A 20379-nucleotide genomic window follows, 5' to 3' on the forward strand; every position below is an offset into this window, starting at 1 on the left:
ATACATTTCAGCCTTTTCTTAATGAGATGATGAAAAATGCTGTCCCGTGGAAGAGCAGGGGGCACATTCCAACAGTACTTACAGTCACCTGTTTGCTTTCTTATGTTGCTATTGAATTTGTGTTTAACTCAGGATTAAAGTATAAGCTGACGTATTTGAATAAGGATATCTTTAAGACTTGAGTTCTTAAAATTTAAAAAAAATGGCCACATAATTGGTTAATAGCAAGATATTTTAAAACTTGAAGGATGCTAAGTGATGAAGGCATTGTATTACTGTTGATTAGATGCACAAAGCAGAGTTTCATAAAGACCCATAGAGATACGGGAGTCCCGCTGTACAGCCAAAATGCTGGCTGCATTTGTGGCAGTGATGGAAGGGGCAGGATCCTCGCTGCTGCAGAGAGGTGCAGGTGCTGATGGGCAGAGAGGGGAACTTCCCTCGGGAACCTGCCTGGGACCGCACAGAAACAGGCGGTGCCCCTGGGAGCTGCTGCTCTTGGGGAGAAGGGGGATTAAAGCAGCAGTCCTGCCCTGAATTCACCCAGCCAGGGCTAAAGCATTAGTATTGTCAGCAGGCGGTTTGTTTCCTATGTGCTAGACAGCACTCAAACAGGAAAAAGTATTCCCCATCCTCAATGGACGCACCATGTCACCAGGCAGCAAAGCTTTTAAATGCCAGCAAGAACTTGTCGGTGACTACCATTTACTCACAAGTGTGTGTCTCAGGTCACCTCTGAAGCTTTAAAGGGGTTTATATTTATTATTTCTGAAAGGCGGGTTTTTGTATGCTTTTCAGAGTGAGTCTTTTTCACCAAAATAGGTGATTCATAATGACTGGATTTTGGTCAGATTTTCCAGATGACTCTGGAGATCATTTTTAATGATCTTCGTTGTAAATTTTAAAAAATTCAACCCAAACCAGAAAGACTGCTATTTAAATATAGGTGACTTTGTCCAAAATGAGCTAAAGTACAAACTAGGTTTGTTTTCTCAGTTAATAAAATGTGCTGTTAATGGGATGGTGAGCAAATGTCACATTCACACGTTGGTATCTATCAGAGCAAATCAAAGTCTACTGTTTGGCACAAGAGGTAAAAAACCCCACGTAGTAATAAAACTGTCATAGGGGCAGTGTCTCCTGCTTTGTAAATAAACATCTCTGCTTTTTTTCCTCAGTATTTCTGTAACATCCAGAGACTGTTATCTTGTGCTGGTGCTCTGGGTCATTGACAGTTTCACTTAAACAGTTAAACAATAATCTGAAATGGAAAATGTTCTGCCCATAGTCCTTAGTTCCTTTGTGCTTTTTTTTCCCCTCAATGTTTTTTGTTGACTTTTTGTCAATTGCTCTAGTAATTGCATCTTAATTTTTGTTACACAGGAAAATACCGAACTGCTCACAAACCTCATTCAAAGCCAAAAGTATCAAACGTTTTTGAGGTAGATTTCCCAGCAAATGGAAGCGATACAAAATCAGTGGGCCGTTTTCAGTCAGAGGAGGAACTATGGGCCCGCTTAGAAGAGCTCGAGAGACAAGAAGAGATACTTGGTGAACTTGACAGGTACAGACTGCTGTAGCACAGTCGCGTTTGGAGTTCAGAAAGCTATAGGTGTGCGATTCTGTTTGTACACAAAGGATCTCACCTAAAGTGCAAATAGCTGACTAGACTGATGCAGTTAAAATTATAATAGGTGGAAGGAGGATGGAGCATGAACAAAGCATGCACTGCAAGGCCAAAGGTGCTAAAATCTGCCTCTGTGTAACCACGGCAGTCCAGCATTGTAGTATATTTTCTTTAAGATGATAGAAAAGGGGGAAGTAAAATCCATTTTCCACAGGCTAGGAGAATCCATTGTTTACAACGTAGGAGTTACACATTTCGTGTTTAATGACATCCTTAGTTCTGTTCTGATCCTAAAGCAATACATATGTCATTAACCAGAATGTCACAGTTTTGGTATTACCTGTTGACATGGAGAAGACATAGTCATTCTTGTAGAGTATAAAAAAGGTTCCACAATCTGGCTAAAAATACAGTACCTGGATTAAGAAAATTATGTACAGGTTTGTTCATTATTTTGCATGCTTGTGTCTCAAGAGCATGAGAGGCCTCAGTTCATGTAGGTATTTTTCATTTCATAGGATGCCTGATACAGTTGAGACAAATGGAGAAGATACAACCTCCTCTGAAGAGGAGAAAGAAGATAAGACAGATGTGAATGGGACGTACAGAGCAGAAGACTGTATTACTCAGGGCAACTTCCATAAAGAAGTAACAAATTCAGACTTGTTTGGTGGCCGAGTTAACGGCTCTACTTATTATCACAGTGATGACGAAGATGACATAGATGTTGGAGAGAACTCTGTTCCAACTATTTTTTTCTCTCACACTGTTGAACCTAAAAGGGTTTGTACTTCATAATTTTTATCTTTCTCTCAAGAGATTGCGTATAAAACATAGATACTATATATAAAATAGAAAATTTTAGATAATGTAAATAATGTAGAATGCTAACTGTAGGTGACATTTATTTGGATTTTTTTTCGAATGCTTGAAACTCCGTGTTTAAATCCTGCCGTTTCAAATATGGTATTAAAAAAATGATCTTCAAATACATACCTTGCTGTTCTGGCTTCCGGCTGTTGTAAAAGGTAGTATCCTGTCTAGGAGTTTTTGAAAATGACTTTTTACTTTACTTGAAATTGGCTGCTCAGCAGCTTAGCTGTTAAGCAGAGTTTGAATAAGCAAATTGTCATATGTGATATGCAAAGTCTGTGCACATTAGTGCAAAGAAATGCCCCAGCCTAGTGCAAGTGGTAAAGAATAAACAGTTCACACTATGAATGTTACCATTCATACATTTGTTTAACTTATCTATGCTTCGTAGTCCCCAACTGCTTGGGTAGGAGAACGTCAGAAGTTGATCTGCAGCCTGGTGATTGTTGATTTTATGGTCTAGCCCATCATTTGTGTTCAATTTTTAGGTAAGAATAAACACAGGAAAAAATACTACTTTGAAATTCAGTGAAAAGAAAGAAGAGGCCAAGCGTAAAAGGAAGAACAGCAATGGCAATGGCCATGCGACTCCAGAACTGCCTAACATCAAAACCCCAGCAGACATTTACCGGTGTGTAATTTATAGCATTGGCTTGTGAGCTTTCCCACTAGCAGACCTTCTCTTTTCATTTCTGTTCACCTATAGTATGAAACCAAGCCTCCTATTTCCTGAAAGAAACAGCTGGAACTGAATTTACTACTTTAAAGTTTGTGGCTTCTGCATGGTTGCCCATGCTTTCATGTCCATAAAACGTTTCTGAGCTTAAAATTTCCTTTTCCAAGTAGCAATTCATCATTTATCTACTTTGTCAGAGCTTCTGAAATTGAGGTAGATTTGCCAGTACATATCATCTGCATAAAGGAATACAGGAGTTTGTTACGTATTCTGGTTAACTCCATGTCATTTGTTTGTTTTCAAACATAGCTGACCAGATCTATCACTTGTAATACTCCTTCTCTCCCAGTTACTTATTGCTGGGTTTTGTCTCTTCCTTCCAGTGTCTTCAGAGTATACTGAGGTCTTGGTTTGCATAGTTTCTCTTATGTTCCCTCTCCCTGACTTTAGTCCGTCACTGTCTCTATTCTCCAGAAAAAGAAGTGCTCACCTGTAGAACACCAATGCTCCTCGAAAAACAGTGTTGGGCTTAGAGGACTGTATAAAATACTAAACTAAGGTGACGGGAGAGTTAAAACAAGTATTCAGGTTTTTAAAGATGAACACAGACACTTATTAGATTGGTTGATTAAGTGCTTGTGAAAATCACCCTGCATTTGTATGTCAGTGTATTCAGGCACCTAAATATCTTTAAAAATGTGTCACAAAGTGTGAAAAGTTAAAACCCATCCTGTAATTACAGTTGCTGGGGCTGAAGATGAGGTAAAGGATTCTTTCATGGTGCTCTCCCTGAGCTCTGCAAAGGAACTCCATCTTCTGTAGAGATACGCAAGTGTTCGCATGAGTGCCTGATGAATAAAGCTGTTAAGAAACAAGTAACACCCTTAAAACTCATCCAGTCATTGGGCTCCTCCTTTATGAGTTGGATAAAATTGGCACTGTCTTCTAATGCCACTCTTTCTCCTTCACCCACCCTTGACTTCTTTAAGTCATGGAGATGGAGTACGAACTGTAGGAAGAGGCCTCTTTATCAGTTTACACAGTCTGTTAATAGTTGAAAAGTGTCTTCATGTTGATCTGATCTTAAAAGTTGATGTTTTAAAAAATTTTTTCTTAACTGAAGGCAGAAGATTATGGCACTCGTCAGGAAAAAGCTTTATCCTTTCCATGTGTGATACATGTTTCAAGTATTTGTTTTTATATTCTACATTTGACAAGGACTTCATTCTAGAAAACCTTCCATTATTGTATTCTTCCGTTTCTCTTCACAGAAACAACCCTGACAATCGCTTAGTTTACCTTTTTTCCTAGCTTTTTGTAACTCACACTATTCTGTTTTCTAACACTTCTCAAAGAGCTATACATTTTCTGCTGAAAGAGTGTACCAACTTAATGCTTGAATAAAGGGCATAGCAGTGTTTGCTCTGCAGAACTGGTTCTTGTACGTTGGTAAATAAAATGCCTCTAAAGGTACAGTATTGTAATTTTGCAGCGAAAAAGTTGGAAAAGCACATCAAAATTAATTTGTACAAAAGACAAAGCAAGATCACTGTAAATTTGTCATCTGATCCTGAAATGGTTTATTAAAGCTAACGTTTTCCTTTACAGAGTCTTTGTTGATGTTGTGAATGGAGAATATGTCCCTCGTAAATCAATTTTGAAGTCTCGAAGCAGAGAGAACAGTGTTTGTAGCGATACCAGTGAGAACAGTGCTGCTGAGTTTGATGACAGACGAGGAGTTCAGAGGAGTATTAGCTGTGATGAAGCTACTCAGAGTGACAACAGCGAAGGCATACTGGAGGAAGAGGAGGAGGAGGAGGGGCAGCAGGAGCTACCGAAAAAGCTTCCTCCCTCTTCAGGGACAACCGAGGTACAGTTTTTAATTAATTATTGATTGTTGGCAGGGATAAAAACAAGACATCTAATGACTGTAGTTGCCTATACCATCAGTTTGATTTCTTTAAAATAATTTTCTAACTCCTACCTAGTTTGCTTCAGAAGGACGTTATCAGGTGGCAAGCTTCTGTCGTACACATCCTAGGGGCAGAGGGGAGGAGGTGAGCCAGGTGGCTTCCCCGATACCTGAATAGAGACCTGACAAAGTAGTCACTTGCTGGTGTTACTGAAACTAGTGTCGTGTCTGTTGGGTCATCCTGAAAATTTCCCTGCAGGATATACAGCAGGATTAACAAAAAAAAAAAAGAGAAAAATCTGTGCATCATAGTGGTAAGAAGGAAGAGTTGATTCTTTGTAACCTGCATTGCACAGCTACTAGACAGCTAGTTTCCAGGTGGTGTTTTTACGTTTTAAAACACACAAATATCAGCTGAGTTATTATTTGGATTTACCAAAGGCAGAGGAATTGCCCTGTGGAAGGAAGCATTACACCTCTACTCATCCTGTTCCAGATTAGGGCCATTAGTGATCCCAAACAAATCCATTTTCACACATTTGGAAAGTTCAGGGCTTCATCATAAAGGAAAGAGACTGTACGACATAAGGGACAATGTACAGTTGGTTAGTGGCTGGATGAGTACAGGAATTAAGTGTAGCCGCTGCTCTGAAGTTCATGGCGTAGAGTATTTTTCATTTTTATTTTGTAAGAACTTACATTAATTTTTGCAAACTAGACAAAACTGAGTTTTCAGTAGTTCCCAGTGCAATGGGCAAGTTCAATGAAAACGCTATTTTTAGAAAAATTATTTTTGACAAGAAATAAATTCCTTATAAAAGCTATTCTTTATCATCATTTTTCATACAAACAGCTACAGGCGAACGCAGGCAGGATGCGAAGATTCGTGGTGGAAGATCCATCTGTAGAGTTAGCACTTCACGTTGTATACTGTCTGGAATATATTTGCTATATTTTTATAAAACATCTAAGTACACTTTCGATGTTACCCATTAGTCCGTTTTCTGAATATGGCATGATTATTTTCTACAGTATAATGTATTTTCCAGGTAACTGAAGGAGAGTGAGCAAAACCTCCAGTTAGACATGCCTTCTTAAATGCTGCTGTTTTGCTTTTGGTTGGTTTTGTGGGTGTTTGAAATACATTATTTCTCCATTACCATTTGCAACACACTAACTTTTTTCTTTTTGTTTCTAATTTTACCACAGGCATCTTAGGTGTTATTTTGCTTACCTGTTTTTGAAAATGAGCGTGTTATTAGAACAGTGCAGTTGTGTACAGGCATGGCTTTAGGCGTACTTTGGCTATTGGAGCAGAAAACAAAAAAAAGGCTTTTTTGCAGGTCCTGCAAGAAAGAATGGCTGGTTTGTTTTGCCTTGTTTTTCTTGGTAACTGAGTTACGAAAAGGTAGAACTAAGCATAGTTAATAAATCTGGTGTGCATTCCTTTGTGCCCAGCATGAGCATCAAACCTTGGATGTAAACTGCTTTTTACCTTGTCCTTAAGCATTCAGGATTTTCAGTTTTCAATACGTAGTAGGGTGATTTGTTCTTAAATATGTTTGTGAAAAGTAGTTCTGAGTTGCTTTTTTTTCCAGTGTTTTCCAAGAATCACGGTCATTTCTTAGCTAAGTTAAAAAGGATTGAGTCGTATAATCGTCTGCCTGTAAATTATCATTTTTAAACATTAAATGTTTTTATTAGACCTTTTATAGAGAGAAATAGTTGGAAGCAAGCTTGCCATTCTCCTAAATATAAATTGCTTTCACCATTTTTTGATCATATTTGGTAAGGAGAAAAGAACAAACAAAATATGTGCTTGCCAATTTGTATGCAGTGTGTCAGCTTGATGCAATTAGAATATATTAAGTCATAAAATATGACGTATGATGGAAATGCTGACATACTCCAACTTTGCAAAACCTCTCCATTTCTTATCCAAAATGAAACTATAGATTACATCAGCTGTTTTCTTTCTTGAGCATGTGTCAGTGAGGAAGCAAATTTCTAGATCATTTATGCAGTAGGGATGAGATTAAGTAGTACTTTTAAGACACTGTCTTTCATTCAGTCATCTTTGAACAAGCTGTATTTTGAGGTTAATTACAATTTGGTTACTTATGCAAGGAACGATCATTGATTTAAAGATATTTCTTTACTTTTGATTAAAAGAAATAACAATCCTAATCAGGCTAATACAGGGTAATGACCTTATGGGCATAGCTTCACATTTGCATTTTATTAGCTCATTTTGAGTATTCTCTTCTGTTTGTAGGCATTTTCCGGAACTGTTATAGAGAAGGAGCCTTTATCTCCCTCCTTAATACCACATCCAGTTGTTGCTCACCCAGTCCTGCCTACCATTCTGGAGCGCAAATCAGAGGAAGTTTTGTCCGAAGCATCAGAAGAAACTACAAAGAGGATTTCAAAATTCAAAGCTGCCAGAATGCGGCAGACGAACTAGGTCCTGCCTAGCCAGGCGAAGCTGGAGCACTCACGCCTGGCTTCACATTTGTGGAGATTATGTAAAACTGTATGCGTTACACCTAGCTAGTTAAAAGGGTGTCCTGTGTTCATTTGGCATTGGTTATCTTTTAGACGCTTATTGGCAACGTTTAAAAAAAAAAAGTTCAGTGTACGAACACTTGAGTATTCATCTTTCTTTGTCAGTTTCCCTGTGTGCTGTCAGCGCCTTTGTATATGTTTGCCTTATGATAGCAGCACTTGGGTTCTTTTTCAAAAACTGTTCCTTACATACATTGTTTTTGTGTTTAAACCTAAATACAGGCAGTTCTGTGCCAGCTGTGATGTTCTACATACCATATGGACCATTTTAAGGAAACTTTTCACATTTCAAACAGATCCACCAATTATATTGCATTACTTGCTTTAGCATTTTAAGACACACTTGTATTCACATTGCTGTAGGTTTTGCAACTAGGTGTCTGCTAAAAGTTTTTTTCCTTCTTTCAAACCTCTCTGATCTCTCACTGTACAGATCTATAAAACGCTGGGTTCATGTACATTGCAGGGAAGTTTCTTTGATGGAAAAGGGTATTTTGTAAAATTAAATTTTCAGTAAAAAAGCTCTGAAAGTCGTGTGTTTTTTTTACTTTACTACAAATTTGGAAACAACATGGAGAGGTTTTTATTTTGAACTTGCATTTCTAGCTTGAAGTGTTTACTACCACATGGACATAAAAGCAGTCCATTCTCTTCTGCCGTTGTGTTTTAACCTCCTGCTAGTGAATGTCCATGGAAATTGAATGCTCTTAAGGAGAGAAGCATAAACTCAGACTCTGATTACAAAACCTCCTAGTTCTTTTGTATAGTCAGAAAACATTGTCTTGGGAATGCCCGGAGGGAGTCAGCACTAAGGAGAAATGTCTTAATGCTTCAACTTTATTTCAAAATGCAACAGCACTGTAGCACTCGGGCTACAGTTTTGTGTATCCTTCTCTTGACTGGGAGCAATCCTGGCTTGAGGAGTCCCTGCCCAGCAGCTCCTGGCTGTCTTCTTGCCATCCCCTCCCTTGTGCTGACACAGCTTTTGTTGGGGCCACCCCTTGAACAGTAATAGGTGGCGGAGCTGGGTTTAAAAAACAAACTTTGCGTTTTTTTCAACAGTTGTGCATGGTTTTTTGAAGCTAGCGAGTTTCCTCATCTCTCTCTCAGCATGTCTGTATCAGCGCGGTTAGAGGGGTAATGTGTTGAGTAAGGATGAGGGAAAACATGGGCAGAGGGCATGGGGAGCTGGAGTATCTTAAACTGATGTCACTCTCCAGCTGACATTGTCAAACCACAGCCTAAAAAGTGAGGCAAGACGACTCAGGAGGTGTAAGGAAGGATTTGCTTTTGGCTGTAGTTCTGTGGCTTTGTAAATGCGCAGCCCAAGAGCCACCTGCACCTGGTTCTCCAGACCTTGGCCATCCACGAGCAGGGTGTCAGCTAATGCCGTTTCCTCACCTTCCCCTAAGATAACCGTGCCTTGCGCTCGCATCCATTGCGCTCAGATCACGGCAGATGAGCTCGTAGCTCAGCTTCGTGCGTTAAAACAGGATCACCAGCTCCCCGTTTTCCAACACCTTTTTCTTTCTGCGCTTAAAAGGGAGGTGGAGGCGTTGGGACTTCTTTTTCTGAGGTGACTTTTTAAAAAGGCTGCGCTCCATCTAACTGACGTTCTCTACTATGTGTTTGGGAAGGTGGCATAGTTTCACGGGCAGAAAATGCTGGTCGAGTTGTGTGGCAGCAGGAGGGCAAGATGGGGCCGGCAGCCGAGGTCCCTGCCTGGGGGAGCAGCCACCGAAGCCGCGGGGCTGCGTTTCCCTGCGATACGGAGCAAACTGTTTTGCTGAAAGAAAAACGGAAGAGAAAGTTGTGCAGCCTCCCGTGCCCGAAACTCACTGGCTGGGAGGGGGCAATCTCCATTTTAAGCGGATCCTGAGAATCACGTTGAAAGTGTTAATGATTAACTTGATTCATGCTCAAATGCGGATTTTTTTTTAAAGCATATTGCATTAGTACTAAAATAAGCCATCAATGCCAGTCCACCCTCTATTCACGGCTAAATATTTAAAGGAGGTTATTTATAGCTTCTTTAATGAATTCTTGGCTAAACAAAATGAAATTATGTCCTAGAAAAGTAGAAGCTATTTTGTAACCAGAACAGTGCAACTGTAAAATATAGTGCCATGAATATGTATTTTAAATAACAAGGGGTTGAGATCCAAGACTACCAGACATGGGTAATTAGAGGGAAAAGGAGAGAAAGAGAGAAACCCCTTTAAAAAGATTTATTCAGATACCTTCTGAAACACTTCCCACTTCTAGTTACTTCAACAAAGCCAAATGCCCCTTGTCACCATAGATCAGTTTCAAATCAAAATTCATTCTTTGCTTGTTTTCTTTTTTCCCCCTCCCCTTTTTTCACATCCCTGCTCACGGGAGAAAGTAGGATAAATGCACCTTGAGTTTTAATGAATTATGGCCTCGGTTCAGGGAAGCATCCTTACTCAGGAATGCACTTTGGCATGTGCTATGTCTCAGAGATTTTGCAAAGAAGAATGGATTTAACCACATGCTTAGAACTAAGCACATGAGTGTTTTCCCTAATCGGGAGCCTGAGTGTGTCTGTGCCCTTTTTGCAGTATATTTAATAGTCAGAGGGTTTGCAGGCTGGAGTGATCCTTCCTCTTCACTTGGGCTTTACCAGTAGATTCACTCTGCAGTGCCTATAGCAAGAAGAAACGGCTCTATGATTTCTGGAGAATATCTGCAAATGCTAAACAAAAAAAGAAATTACCCCAGCAGATAAAACCCTAGACAGCATACAAAAATGGTCACGTGAAGGCCCATCTCAGCGAGGACTTAAAATTTGCTTTTTGTGCAACGCTGAAGCCCACAAGCGGATGCAGATGGCCACCAGCGCGCAGATGGAGCAAACACTAGGATGAAGCAACGGTGCCCCAAATTTGAGGCATGTAGGGTTCCTGGTAGTAAATTAATCTGTTGAGATGAGTGTCTTTTTGCCCCCAATGCTGCACGCAGAGATTTTATTCACTTAAATAATAAGGGTACAATTTAATCTATTTCTGAAACACCCTTAATGGTGGCACAGGAACACACGTGCTGGAAGGAGCCCTGTCTCCAGCCCTGTCCCGGTGTCCCCAGCCCTCTCGGGCACAGGCGAGTAGTGCCAGCTGAAAGTGCAACCAGGCAGGTGGAAACGCAGCAGGAGAAGACAATGGGGAAAGACATTGCTGCACAAGATGTCTTTGGTCCGAAATGAGAGTGGTGGCAGCTGTCTGCATGGGCACTGCGCAGCCATGGGGACAAGTCAATGAGCCCCAGCACTGCCGTGCCAAGCCTGGCTCTGCTCTGCTATGCCCCACCACTCCACAGCTGCCCCACACAGCCCTTTGCAGGGCCATGATTGCATCAATTATGCACTGCAAATTACCTGCCCCACTTCCATTCCTCATTGGGAGGCAAATTTGGCTCTTTAATCTTCTTTAATTGGCCACAAGTAAGTTGGGCACCTGCCTGTACCCAGAGAAGGGGTTGTGTGGTGGGGGATGCTTCCCCTCCAAAGCTGAGTTGGTGCCTGGAGAAGCTGAAGAAGGCAGTGGACGTTGTGTGCTCTGTGCAGCCGGGTCTACGCCTGTAGCTGCAGGCCTGGCCTGGGTCGGTGGAGCCCGTGACGTGTGTTTAGAGGTAAACTGGATTTATTTCCCTCTCTCTTGTAAGACTAGTTGCACTTAGCACTTTTCATTGCTCACTTACAGCATCTAAAGCAGCAGATTTTTGTATCTTTCAAGATTGTCTAAACCAGCTGTTTTAGCTGTTCATTTTAACAAAGTGATTTATGTTGCAAAAAATGAGCTGGGATTAAAAGAAATCAGATGTGTGTATTTGGTATGCAATATTTTTGTATTACAAATAGCTCCATTCTAACCCACATTAACCCCATGATATGTGAATTTTGCCAACTCCCGCTGCGTCTTTTAAATCAAATCCAGTAAATCACTCCGAGTCTTCGAACGTCTAAACAAACTACCCTTCCCATGGCAGCGCGCTGTGCTCTGCGTTACGCACCCCGGCACCAACGGCCCGTCCGCGGTGGCGGCGGGGCTTCGGCCACGGGAACCGGCCACCCGCAGCCGCGCTCGGCGCCCGCCGCTCCGCATCGCCCTTCCCCGGGCGCCCGCTCCGCCGCCGCGGGGGTTGCGCACGCCCGGCGCGGGAGATGCGCGGGCGCGCACGGCGGCGGGCGCGCGCGGGATGCGGTTCCCGGCGCGCGCCGGTAGGTAGCAGCGCTGAGCAGAGGCGAGGCCGGGGAGCTGCCAGTCAGCGCCGGCGATTTATTATTCATCTCCGTTATAGGTGGGGTGTGCAGACAGTTACAGTAATAATTACCGAGCCCGGAGGGTTTCCAAGGCAACGGGGCTTTCCCCCCCCCCCCCTTCATTCATGCTGTTGCGGAGAGCGCGCTGTAAAGCACGACGTCCCCTATTCGGGGGTTTGTTGCCCTCCCGCTGCTCCAGGTTTGAGGTTAGTTACAGCATCATAAGGTGCTCTCAAGCATAAAAAGCTCAGGCTGGGATTAAAGCGCGCGGGGAACGCTGTCGCTGAGTCTTTCCTTCTGCTGTTTCACTTTTAAGTAACAAGGTTATAAAAATGCAAATGCCATCGCGGGGTTGTTAGTAACTAATATCGGGGAGAATTCCTGCAAGTTGTAAAACATTTTTTTTGTAAACAAAACCAAACCCAGGTGAGGTGGCTCCTTATATTCTTACAACAGTCTCGTGGAAATAATATTTGTGAAAAAGGGGCTTGCAGCTTGATCCAGCCTTCCAGTGTTTAGCGTCATAAATCAATGGGAACTGCTCCATGTAGCTAATGGTAATGTGCGTTTGTTGTTCACCCCGCTTCATGGTAATGGTTGGTGAGGACGAGGGTGCTGTGTCCTTCCTGAAGGAGCAGGAGTAATCCTTGATGTGGTAACGGAGTAACAGAAACCGCAGCTATTATCAGAGATCTATAAATGAATCATATTATCCTACATTTTTAAGCTTACTAGAGCGCTCGTTTTCAGAAACTTTCATCAAGCATTGTGCAGGGACAAAAAGTAGTGGTTTTCCATCCCTGCTGTACAAGGCAGAGGGAATATGTGATGTGATCTCGCACTGAGACGGGGAATTTTTACCAGTTAAAATTTTGAAGTAAGATGCTAAAGCCTGATTACGTCTAGAAAGATTGTAACGTGCGATGTGCTCCTCTCAGAAGGATGGGCTGTGGATTAATGGGGCGACCCAGCCCGTGGGGTGTTCTGGGATCCCGGCTCGTCGGTACAGTTTGATCTCTTTGAAAGGTTAATGGTGATACTAAAACAAAAAATAAACCCCAAAAAAACCCCAAACTGATAAACAAACCAACCCCGATACATCATAACTCCCTCTGGCAAGTGGTCCCCTGCTCTGGTGTTACCCCTGGGGAGACTAATGACTTGCGGGGATTAATCACCCGCCCAGCCCCTGCTCAGGTGACGAGTCCCAGGCTCCAGGCCACGCTGGGCGCTTGGTAGCTGCTGAGGAAGGTCAGCGTTGGCCCCTGCCCGGGCTGAAATGGGAGGTGAGCACCCCGCTGCGCCCCGTGGCAGGGAGCACCACAGGTGCCTGCAGCCACCCTACATCCCAGACAGTTTTGGGCTCACCTGAGCAGGGTAAGGGGCAGAAATTGCCTCTGCTTGCGGAGTGGGGCAGAGCACTGCAGCGCGGGGTGACGCTGCAGGTCCCGCCGCTGCCAGTGCTGCTCTGGGGCCGTGCGGGGTCAGCGTGAGCCTCTCTGCAGCCCCCCACGAGCAATGGCTTCTCTAACCCGTGGCATCCCCCAGTTTCCACAGCCAAAACCCATCCCACCTAGCGATCCCCACCTCGGTCCCCGTTCGGGCCGAGCGAGCGCCCGGGGGTGCGGTGAGCGATCAGGGATGCGTTGCCAGGAGGTGCCCCGTGAGCTGTCTGCAATACTGCAGTTCTCATCAATGCAAATCATTTATGCTAATTCCTTCAGATTTGGATTTTAAGTTTTAAAGAAAGCTTCAAGTTACCTCAAAATAGCTTAGTAATTATTTTAATAACTTGTATGAGCAGGAACAATACCCACAGTGTCAATTCTGGCTCGCAAAATGTTTCTTTCAACTGTTCTGAGGAAAAAACAGCGAACAGTTCAACAGCTTAAATACAAGCGAGTGGATCTCCAGAGATTAATCTGTCTGGTGTTCCTCAGGTAAAGACTTCTGCACAATTTAACAAAGGAAATAATTTTCCTATTTTTATAATGCATGTCTCTCTGTGGTATAAATTACTAAAACCACGCTGCTTATCCTCAGTAACGTTATAGATGCAGATAATTTACTGTGTATCACGTTATCAGTTCATTAAAGAGATGCAATAAAATCATTATTTACTAAGAAACAGCAACCCTTGCAATATCTTGTCAGAGAAATTGGCTGATGCAAGAGGATCATATTTAAGCCTATATTCACAATAGCCCTTTAAACATTTCATCTGCTTCCCACTTGAGTCGTGTGGAGGGAGCCGCTGTTCCCGCAGCCCTTCGGCGGAGGTGGCAAAGTTGAGCACAGCCTGGCTGGCTGCTGTGCGGGGCCCGATCCGGCACCCCTGCTCCCCGGGGCACCCCACGCCCGCCCGGCTTGGCCCCGCCGCGCTGCTCCCGCCGCCGGCTCTGCCGAGAGGTTGCCAAAATATGAAGGGAGGTTTAGGCATTTCCTACCCCATCCCCCTCTTCTGCTCTGCCTAAAGATTACTCTGCATCCTAGACAAAGGAAATATTTAAACTGTTAAATCTGAACAAAGATACAGTCTGCGTATGACTTCTCTGAAGCCCTATAAAAATTCTTTAAAATTGCCTATTCACTCAAATTTACTGAGTGTAGCAAAAATGTCAAAGGCATAAAGTCAGAGAAGATTGAATAAAATAATGCAGAAAGACAGATTAGTCATGCACAGACCCACACAGCCTTTCACAGCACACAATACCACTTTTTATTACCGCTCTATCTTTACAAAGACTATGTTCAATACATAGAGGATGATACATGGTCAGTCATGTAATCTGCCTTTGATTCCAAGACTCATTTATCTGGGCCCTTTTCACAAAGACATTGATGAGAGATTTCAGTGTTTTCAGTGCATTGTTTTATTTATCATATATAATGGCTGGTGGAAAAAAATAGGAATTATGTCACAGATCCCGCATAAAGGAGTTGTATAAAAGACTCTGTGACAAAGTTTGGTGAAACGCACAGCAGCTCGGCTCAGGCGTGCTCTTTTTGCCCCAACCCCATCCCCCTCCTCAAGCACTTTGAATATTGACAGCTGTCAAAAGCCCTCGAGGAGGGCCGCTGCCCACCGCCTCTGCCCGCTCTCACAGCCCTCACGAAGCTGCCTGAAAATTACTTTTTTTTTTTTTTTGCTTTTAAATTTGAGCAATATTTTAATTGTTATTTTTAGCGATCTGGATTTATTATTTATACATTCACCAAAGGAAAGAGTCAGTCACAGTTTTGTATCTTGCAAATTTAATAAAGAACAGCCCTTAAGATAGAATTTCTCAGCCTGCCAGGATTGACAAAAGCCAGCTAATGCAGAAATGTCAACAGCAAACCTCATCAGCAGCCCCACCATGCCTTGCAATCAAGGGAAAGCTATGGCTTTACATAAACAATAATATAGAGCTATCTAAATATCTGTGTGTGTGTGTGTGGAGACACCACCCGAGGTGCAGGAGGAGGGAGGGATGCAGTGCCCGAGCTCGGCGTGCCGGGTCCCCTCTGTGCGGGTGCTGGGGTGCTCTCGGGGCGAAGGGGCGAGGGCTGATGCTCGTCCCATGGGATGGGGGCCAAGTCCAGCACCTGGGTACGTAGCGGTGAATCCAGAGCGAGCCCATGGGTGTGCTTGGAGTTGTTGCAGACTTACACCGAGCAAGTGGGGCTGCTCTGCCCCGTTGAGCCAGCGTTTTGAGGGTGCAGAAGGTATGTTTTCTCCTGCGTAGTGAGCGATGGGAGGTGGTTGGACCAACCCCAGCACTGCCCAAGGGCAGGAGTGAGGTTTTATTAAATAGTGGAGCATCGGCTGGAGTGTGCTTAAATCGCAGTCTTACTTTCAAAAGGTCTTTCAAAAAGTGTCTCCATGTCTTGTGGCAAAGGGAGGTTTCCCCTGAAGGAAGGCGGACGTGACCAAAGGCTGGGGAAAGGACCGAGTGAGCCGCAGTGCATCAGGAGGGTGCCATGCGAGAACATCCCTACCTGGCACCTCAGGGCTGCGACGCCCTGGGCAGGGCCTGAAATAAGGGTCTGACTTGGGAATTAGCTGTAATTCCAGCAGTTTTAGACCCTGAGTGAGGTGTCTGAGGGAGCAGGCAGAACGGCTGAATTTGGAAATGACATAGAGGCACCGTGTGTCCAGATGTGAGCTCTTCTATAGGGCTGGCAGAGATAAATCACGGAGGTATCCTTGACAAATACAGCAGCTTCCACTCAGGGCATGGTGTTAACCTGCACTTAAGGCTGAGGCACATGATTTAATAGGGAGAGACTTCGCGGCTAAAGAAAAACCTCTCGAAGGAAAAAAAAGCAATGGCGATGTCGGTGGAGTTGGGACGCCTGTGCCAGCCCCGGGGGATGAACGCCCTGAACGTGCCCTGGGGGTGTCCCTCGTGGGCTGGGGACGGGGGTGAAGAGGTGCTGGTTTGGTGTGGGCAGGGAGGGTGCTGGGGGTGGCCCCGGGGACCCGCGGCAAGAGGGGGCCGGGGTGCCAAGCTGGAACGGCCCCGCGGGTGCTGCTGCAGCCGGCTCGGTCCCTTTAACCACGGGGAGTGATGGAGAGCCCCAAGCTGCCGCTCTGCGCGGTCCCTGTAATATAGTGCCGTGCAGCTGCAACTTAGATCGCGAGGAAAACAAAATGGGCCGACTGAAATGGAAACTTTTGTTACTTATAATGTTAATGAAACCAGTTTATCAGGCAGCGCAGAGGAAGTGGAATATTTAGTGCCATTTAATGTCTAATCATCAGCATTTCTTTGAATAAATCACATTACATTGTCTAAAACCTGAAAAGACGGAGCTGTAATAATTTTTAATATGTTGTAGTTTCATTAAAGGGACACCCTGTTCGCCATCTAGCCCTATGCGGTTTAGGGGAGGTTGTAGGCAACGTGAAAGTGTATCTGGCGGTTTCCGACATGGCTTCGTGACACGGTGATTTGGCTATGGCATGGCCGGACCACAGAGCCACATGCCGGGGTCCCGGTTCGTTTGCTGGGTGCAGCGTGGGTGCTGCAAACCCGTGGCCAGGCTGGAGGTTTGAGAAGGGTCCTCCGCCTCTTTGGATCTGTACACTGGTGCCATCAAGGCTTTTTGTTTTAGCAGAAATATTTCCTTTCCCAAGGCCGAATCGTGCCCTTCCCATTTTCTCCCATAGCATCCCAGCACCGTCCCACCTACGAGCCAAAGTGCCTGTCCAGATTTTTAATCCATCAGCGTGGATTAAAACCAGTGGCACCTCTCCAGTGGCCAGCCTGCCCGGCTGCCCCCCTCGGCATCCCAGCTTGTCCCATGTGCCCCTGGTCCCCACAGGCACTGCTCAGGGCATGGCTGCTTGCTGCCATCCAGGCCAGCACCGGGCACGACCACTTGGCAGCCCGCAAAGGTCTAGCTCTTGCTCACCAGTGTCTTGCTCATTGCAACTTATAAGTGAACTGCAATGAACCTATAAGTCATAATAAAACAAAATGATGACAGTTGTCTTCAAATCCATTGATTAATGGAAATACGGGTAGCTGGACACAGACTATATGGTTATAAATGGTGCTGTCAAAATAAAATAATTATTGTATTAATAAGGGAGCTGTTTGGCAATGGCCCTACTCTACCTCTCAAAATATTTCAGCCCTTGGTGTGTTTTGCGTTTCACGATACACCGTATGTTTTCCCGATGAGCAGCTGAGTGGTGCACGTTCTAATACAATTACCGTTTAGCAACGCGAGTCCCACGGATCCTGGTACATGCACTGCAGCTGCAGATGGATTTTTTTATTGACTTAATACTAGTTCTAACTAGATCCTGAAGATTGACTAAGTTGGTGGAGCACATACCACTTTCAAGCAGGAATGGGAAAAAACTAGCATATCTTATTGTACCTGAAACACTCTATGATATGTACTAAATATTATGACTACTGTGAGCCCTGCAATAATTGATTCACCCACACAGCCATTTAGTCTGTGAGCTGTTCGTTTTACAAATTCTACAATCTTTTAGAAATTCTTTCAGTGAAGAAGATTGCTGCCTGGCCTCAGATTCATTATGGTGATTGAATCCTCTTCAATAGAGAACTGTTTAAAGAGAGCACATCCCTGTGTGTCTCACTCAGAGTGAAGGCACATAGGTTAAAAGCTTGTCTGGGTGGCATAATTCACTGCTGCTGTGCCAAACAATCACATCTTATTGTGACCTTCATAAGATACAAAAAGGCAACAGTATGGAGCTAGTCTTTTTTTTTTTTTTTTTAAACCACAGCACAATTTTAGCTACCCAACATCTGAAGCTACCAGAATCCCTAATTAAATAACCAATTAATAATGTAGAATAGAAAGAGCTATTTTTTTCAGACACAAAATCATAATTAATCAGAGTACAAAAAGCTGCCTGTCTTCATATCAGGAAAATATAGACTAGGTATTTAAATATTCTAGCACACCTGAACCTTGGCCATCCGTCATTGTTATGACTTAAAACATCTCAGACTAAATTAGGTTTTGTTTGTATAGAGCAGTGAAAGTCAGATGGCTTGAATGACAAAATTAGAACATGCTCAAATCACTGAAACAAAACTGCATAAAAGGAAAGATGTGCAGGAGGAGTATTGCTTGTGTTAAGCTGAAATCCTTCTTTGTGGGATTTTTTTTTTCTCTTCTCTTCAAATTATTGTTTGTAACAATAGGCAGCAGAGAACAGCTCCAGGAACTCTATCAGTGTTCTTTATATACGTACCTTTTGGCACATTTATATATTAAAAGAAATAATATTGTTGTGTACAGCTGAAGCATAACGTCTGTTATTTCTACTTAGTCAAGGAAATGCCATAACAATGGATGTTTTTCAAGGAAGAATATCTTTGAAACACAAGACTGTAGTCATTCTGTATAGCACACAAAGGTCAGGTTTACCAGGAATATATTTACATCTTTTTTACATTCAAAAGTTGAGGTTTTTCCCTTTGGAAGTTTGTGGTACATTTTGGTAAATTTAATCAAACAGATTTTATTAAATATTCCGAGGGGTTTATTTTTGCATGCTTCATACCTTAACTCCAACTATTTTGCACGGGCAAGGAAAAGTTCTGCTGTTTTGTTTGTGTACTAACAGAGGGACGGAGAGGAATGGCTTTCTGGTGCCCAGGCTCAGGCAGCCGTGCTGCTGGGGAGCGGGACGGCTCCCGGCCGCGCCGGGGACCTCCTGCACCAAAGCCTCTGCTGTAAAAATAGACACCACAGCACTTAAACTGCTAAGTTTGGGGCCAAATTCTGCAGCTCTTAATTGAGCAACCCTCCGGGTGACCTCGAGGGGAGATCTGCTCAATGAAGGGCTGCAGTGTTTGGCCCTTTGTAATTGTTTCCGAGGTATAATTGATGAGAGGCTATTAACGGCTTCCAAGTTTGATAACTGTTTAACTTCATGGTTCTTGAATCTCTCTTGTTTTAAGCATGTCGTAGGCCTTTTAACACCTTTTTTTTAGGAGGAAATAGTTCTATAAATATGTGATGCAAACGCCTACGGGACCTTCATGAGCATGGGCATATAGATATAAGTGTGCACACCTGCAGACTCCATACAGTGGATAGAAATTAGCAGCTTTCCTTAGGCTGGTGCTGTACAGAGCAGGAAATTCTCTCTGTCTCTTTATATAGTTCAACATCTTACCACATCTGTCCACATAAAATTTGTTATTACCTTGGTAACAAATAATTTTTGGTGACAGTTATAGTATAAAACTTTGTGCAGCATTTTTTTATTGATAAAACAGCTATGAATCAACATACATGAACACAATAAAAAAGCACAAAATATATGCATTATAGTTCAGACTTTGTCGATAGGGCATTATATTGATCCGTTCTCTTTGGTGTTATTTGCAGAGCTGCAGCGAGCATTTCACTAGCGATGCAAACTTTGTTAAATTGCCTTAAAAAAACAGTAGTGTTGGCGTGGGTTTCTGAAGCCCAGCTGGGCTCGTGTCCTGTTCTTTGGAGTTGTGTCTCTGCGGTAGGTTCATGGAAACAGTACAAAGGTGATGTCCCAAGGCTATCCCAGATGATCTAACTTGCACATATAATGGAGAATGGCAGAGAAGGTGTTGGAGGCATGAGATACGGGACAGCCTTAGGTGAACAAGACCCCATCAAATAAAATAATCAGTAATTCAGCCAAAAAAAATATGTGCTTTGTGTAACTTTTTTCATCCGAGTACATGAAAGGGTATGAGGAAGGTGGCCCTCACAGGATTGGTTTGAGGCCATGCAGCAGTGCAGAACTGAAGCCATGTCATCGAGGCTGCTGAGCTGATCCACCGGCTGCAAAGCTTGGGACATGGTTTTGAAGAAATAATAACCAAAGAAGTAATTGCAAAAATGGTCTAAAATGCTGCACAGCTTTACCAAGCGTAGATTACGCCAGACGAATCTGATAAGTTGCTTTGATAAGATCATTGATT

At 43.4% G+C, this 20379-nt stretch overlaps 1 protein-coding gene across 1 annotated transcript in view; it reads left to right on the top strand.

Moving 5' to 3' along the window:
• URI1 (URI1 prefoldin like chaperone) overlaps positions 1-8173 on the top strand; it is a 42165-nt gene extending 33992 nt beyond the window's left edge. Inside the window, exons 7-11 of the mRNA XM_068411520.1 lie at positions 1384-1564; positions 2146-2410; positions 2989-3131; positions 4785-5046; positions 7364-8173. Coding sequence (XP_068267621.1) covers positions 1384-1564; positions 2146-2410; positions 2989-3131; positions 4785-5046; positions 7364-7552 — 1040 coding nt within the window. The 3' untranslated portion in view covers positions 7553-8173. The remainder of the gene's footprint in view (positions 1-1383; positions 1565-2145; positions 2411-2988; positions 3132-4784; positions 5047-7363) is intronic.
• The last annotated feature ends 12206 nt before the right edge of the window (positions 8174-20379 follow it).

The sequence above is a fragment of the Nyctibius grandis genome, chromosome 12, assembly GCF_013368605.1.
Source record: "Nyctibius grandis isolate bNycGra1 chromosome 12, bNycGra1.pri, whole genome shotgun sequence".
In the NCBI taxonomy this organism is placed as follows: Eukaryota; Metazoa; Chordata; class Aves; order Nyctibiiformes; family Nyctibiidae; genus Nyctibius; species Nyctibius grandis.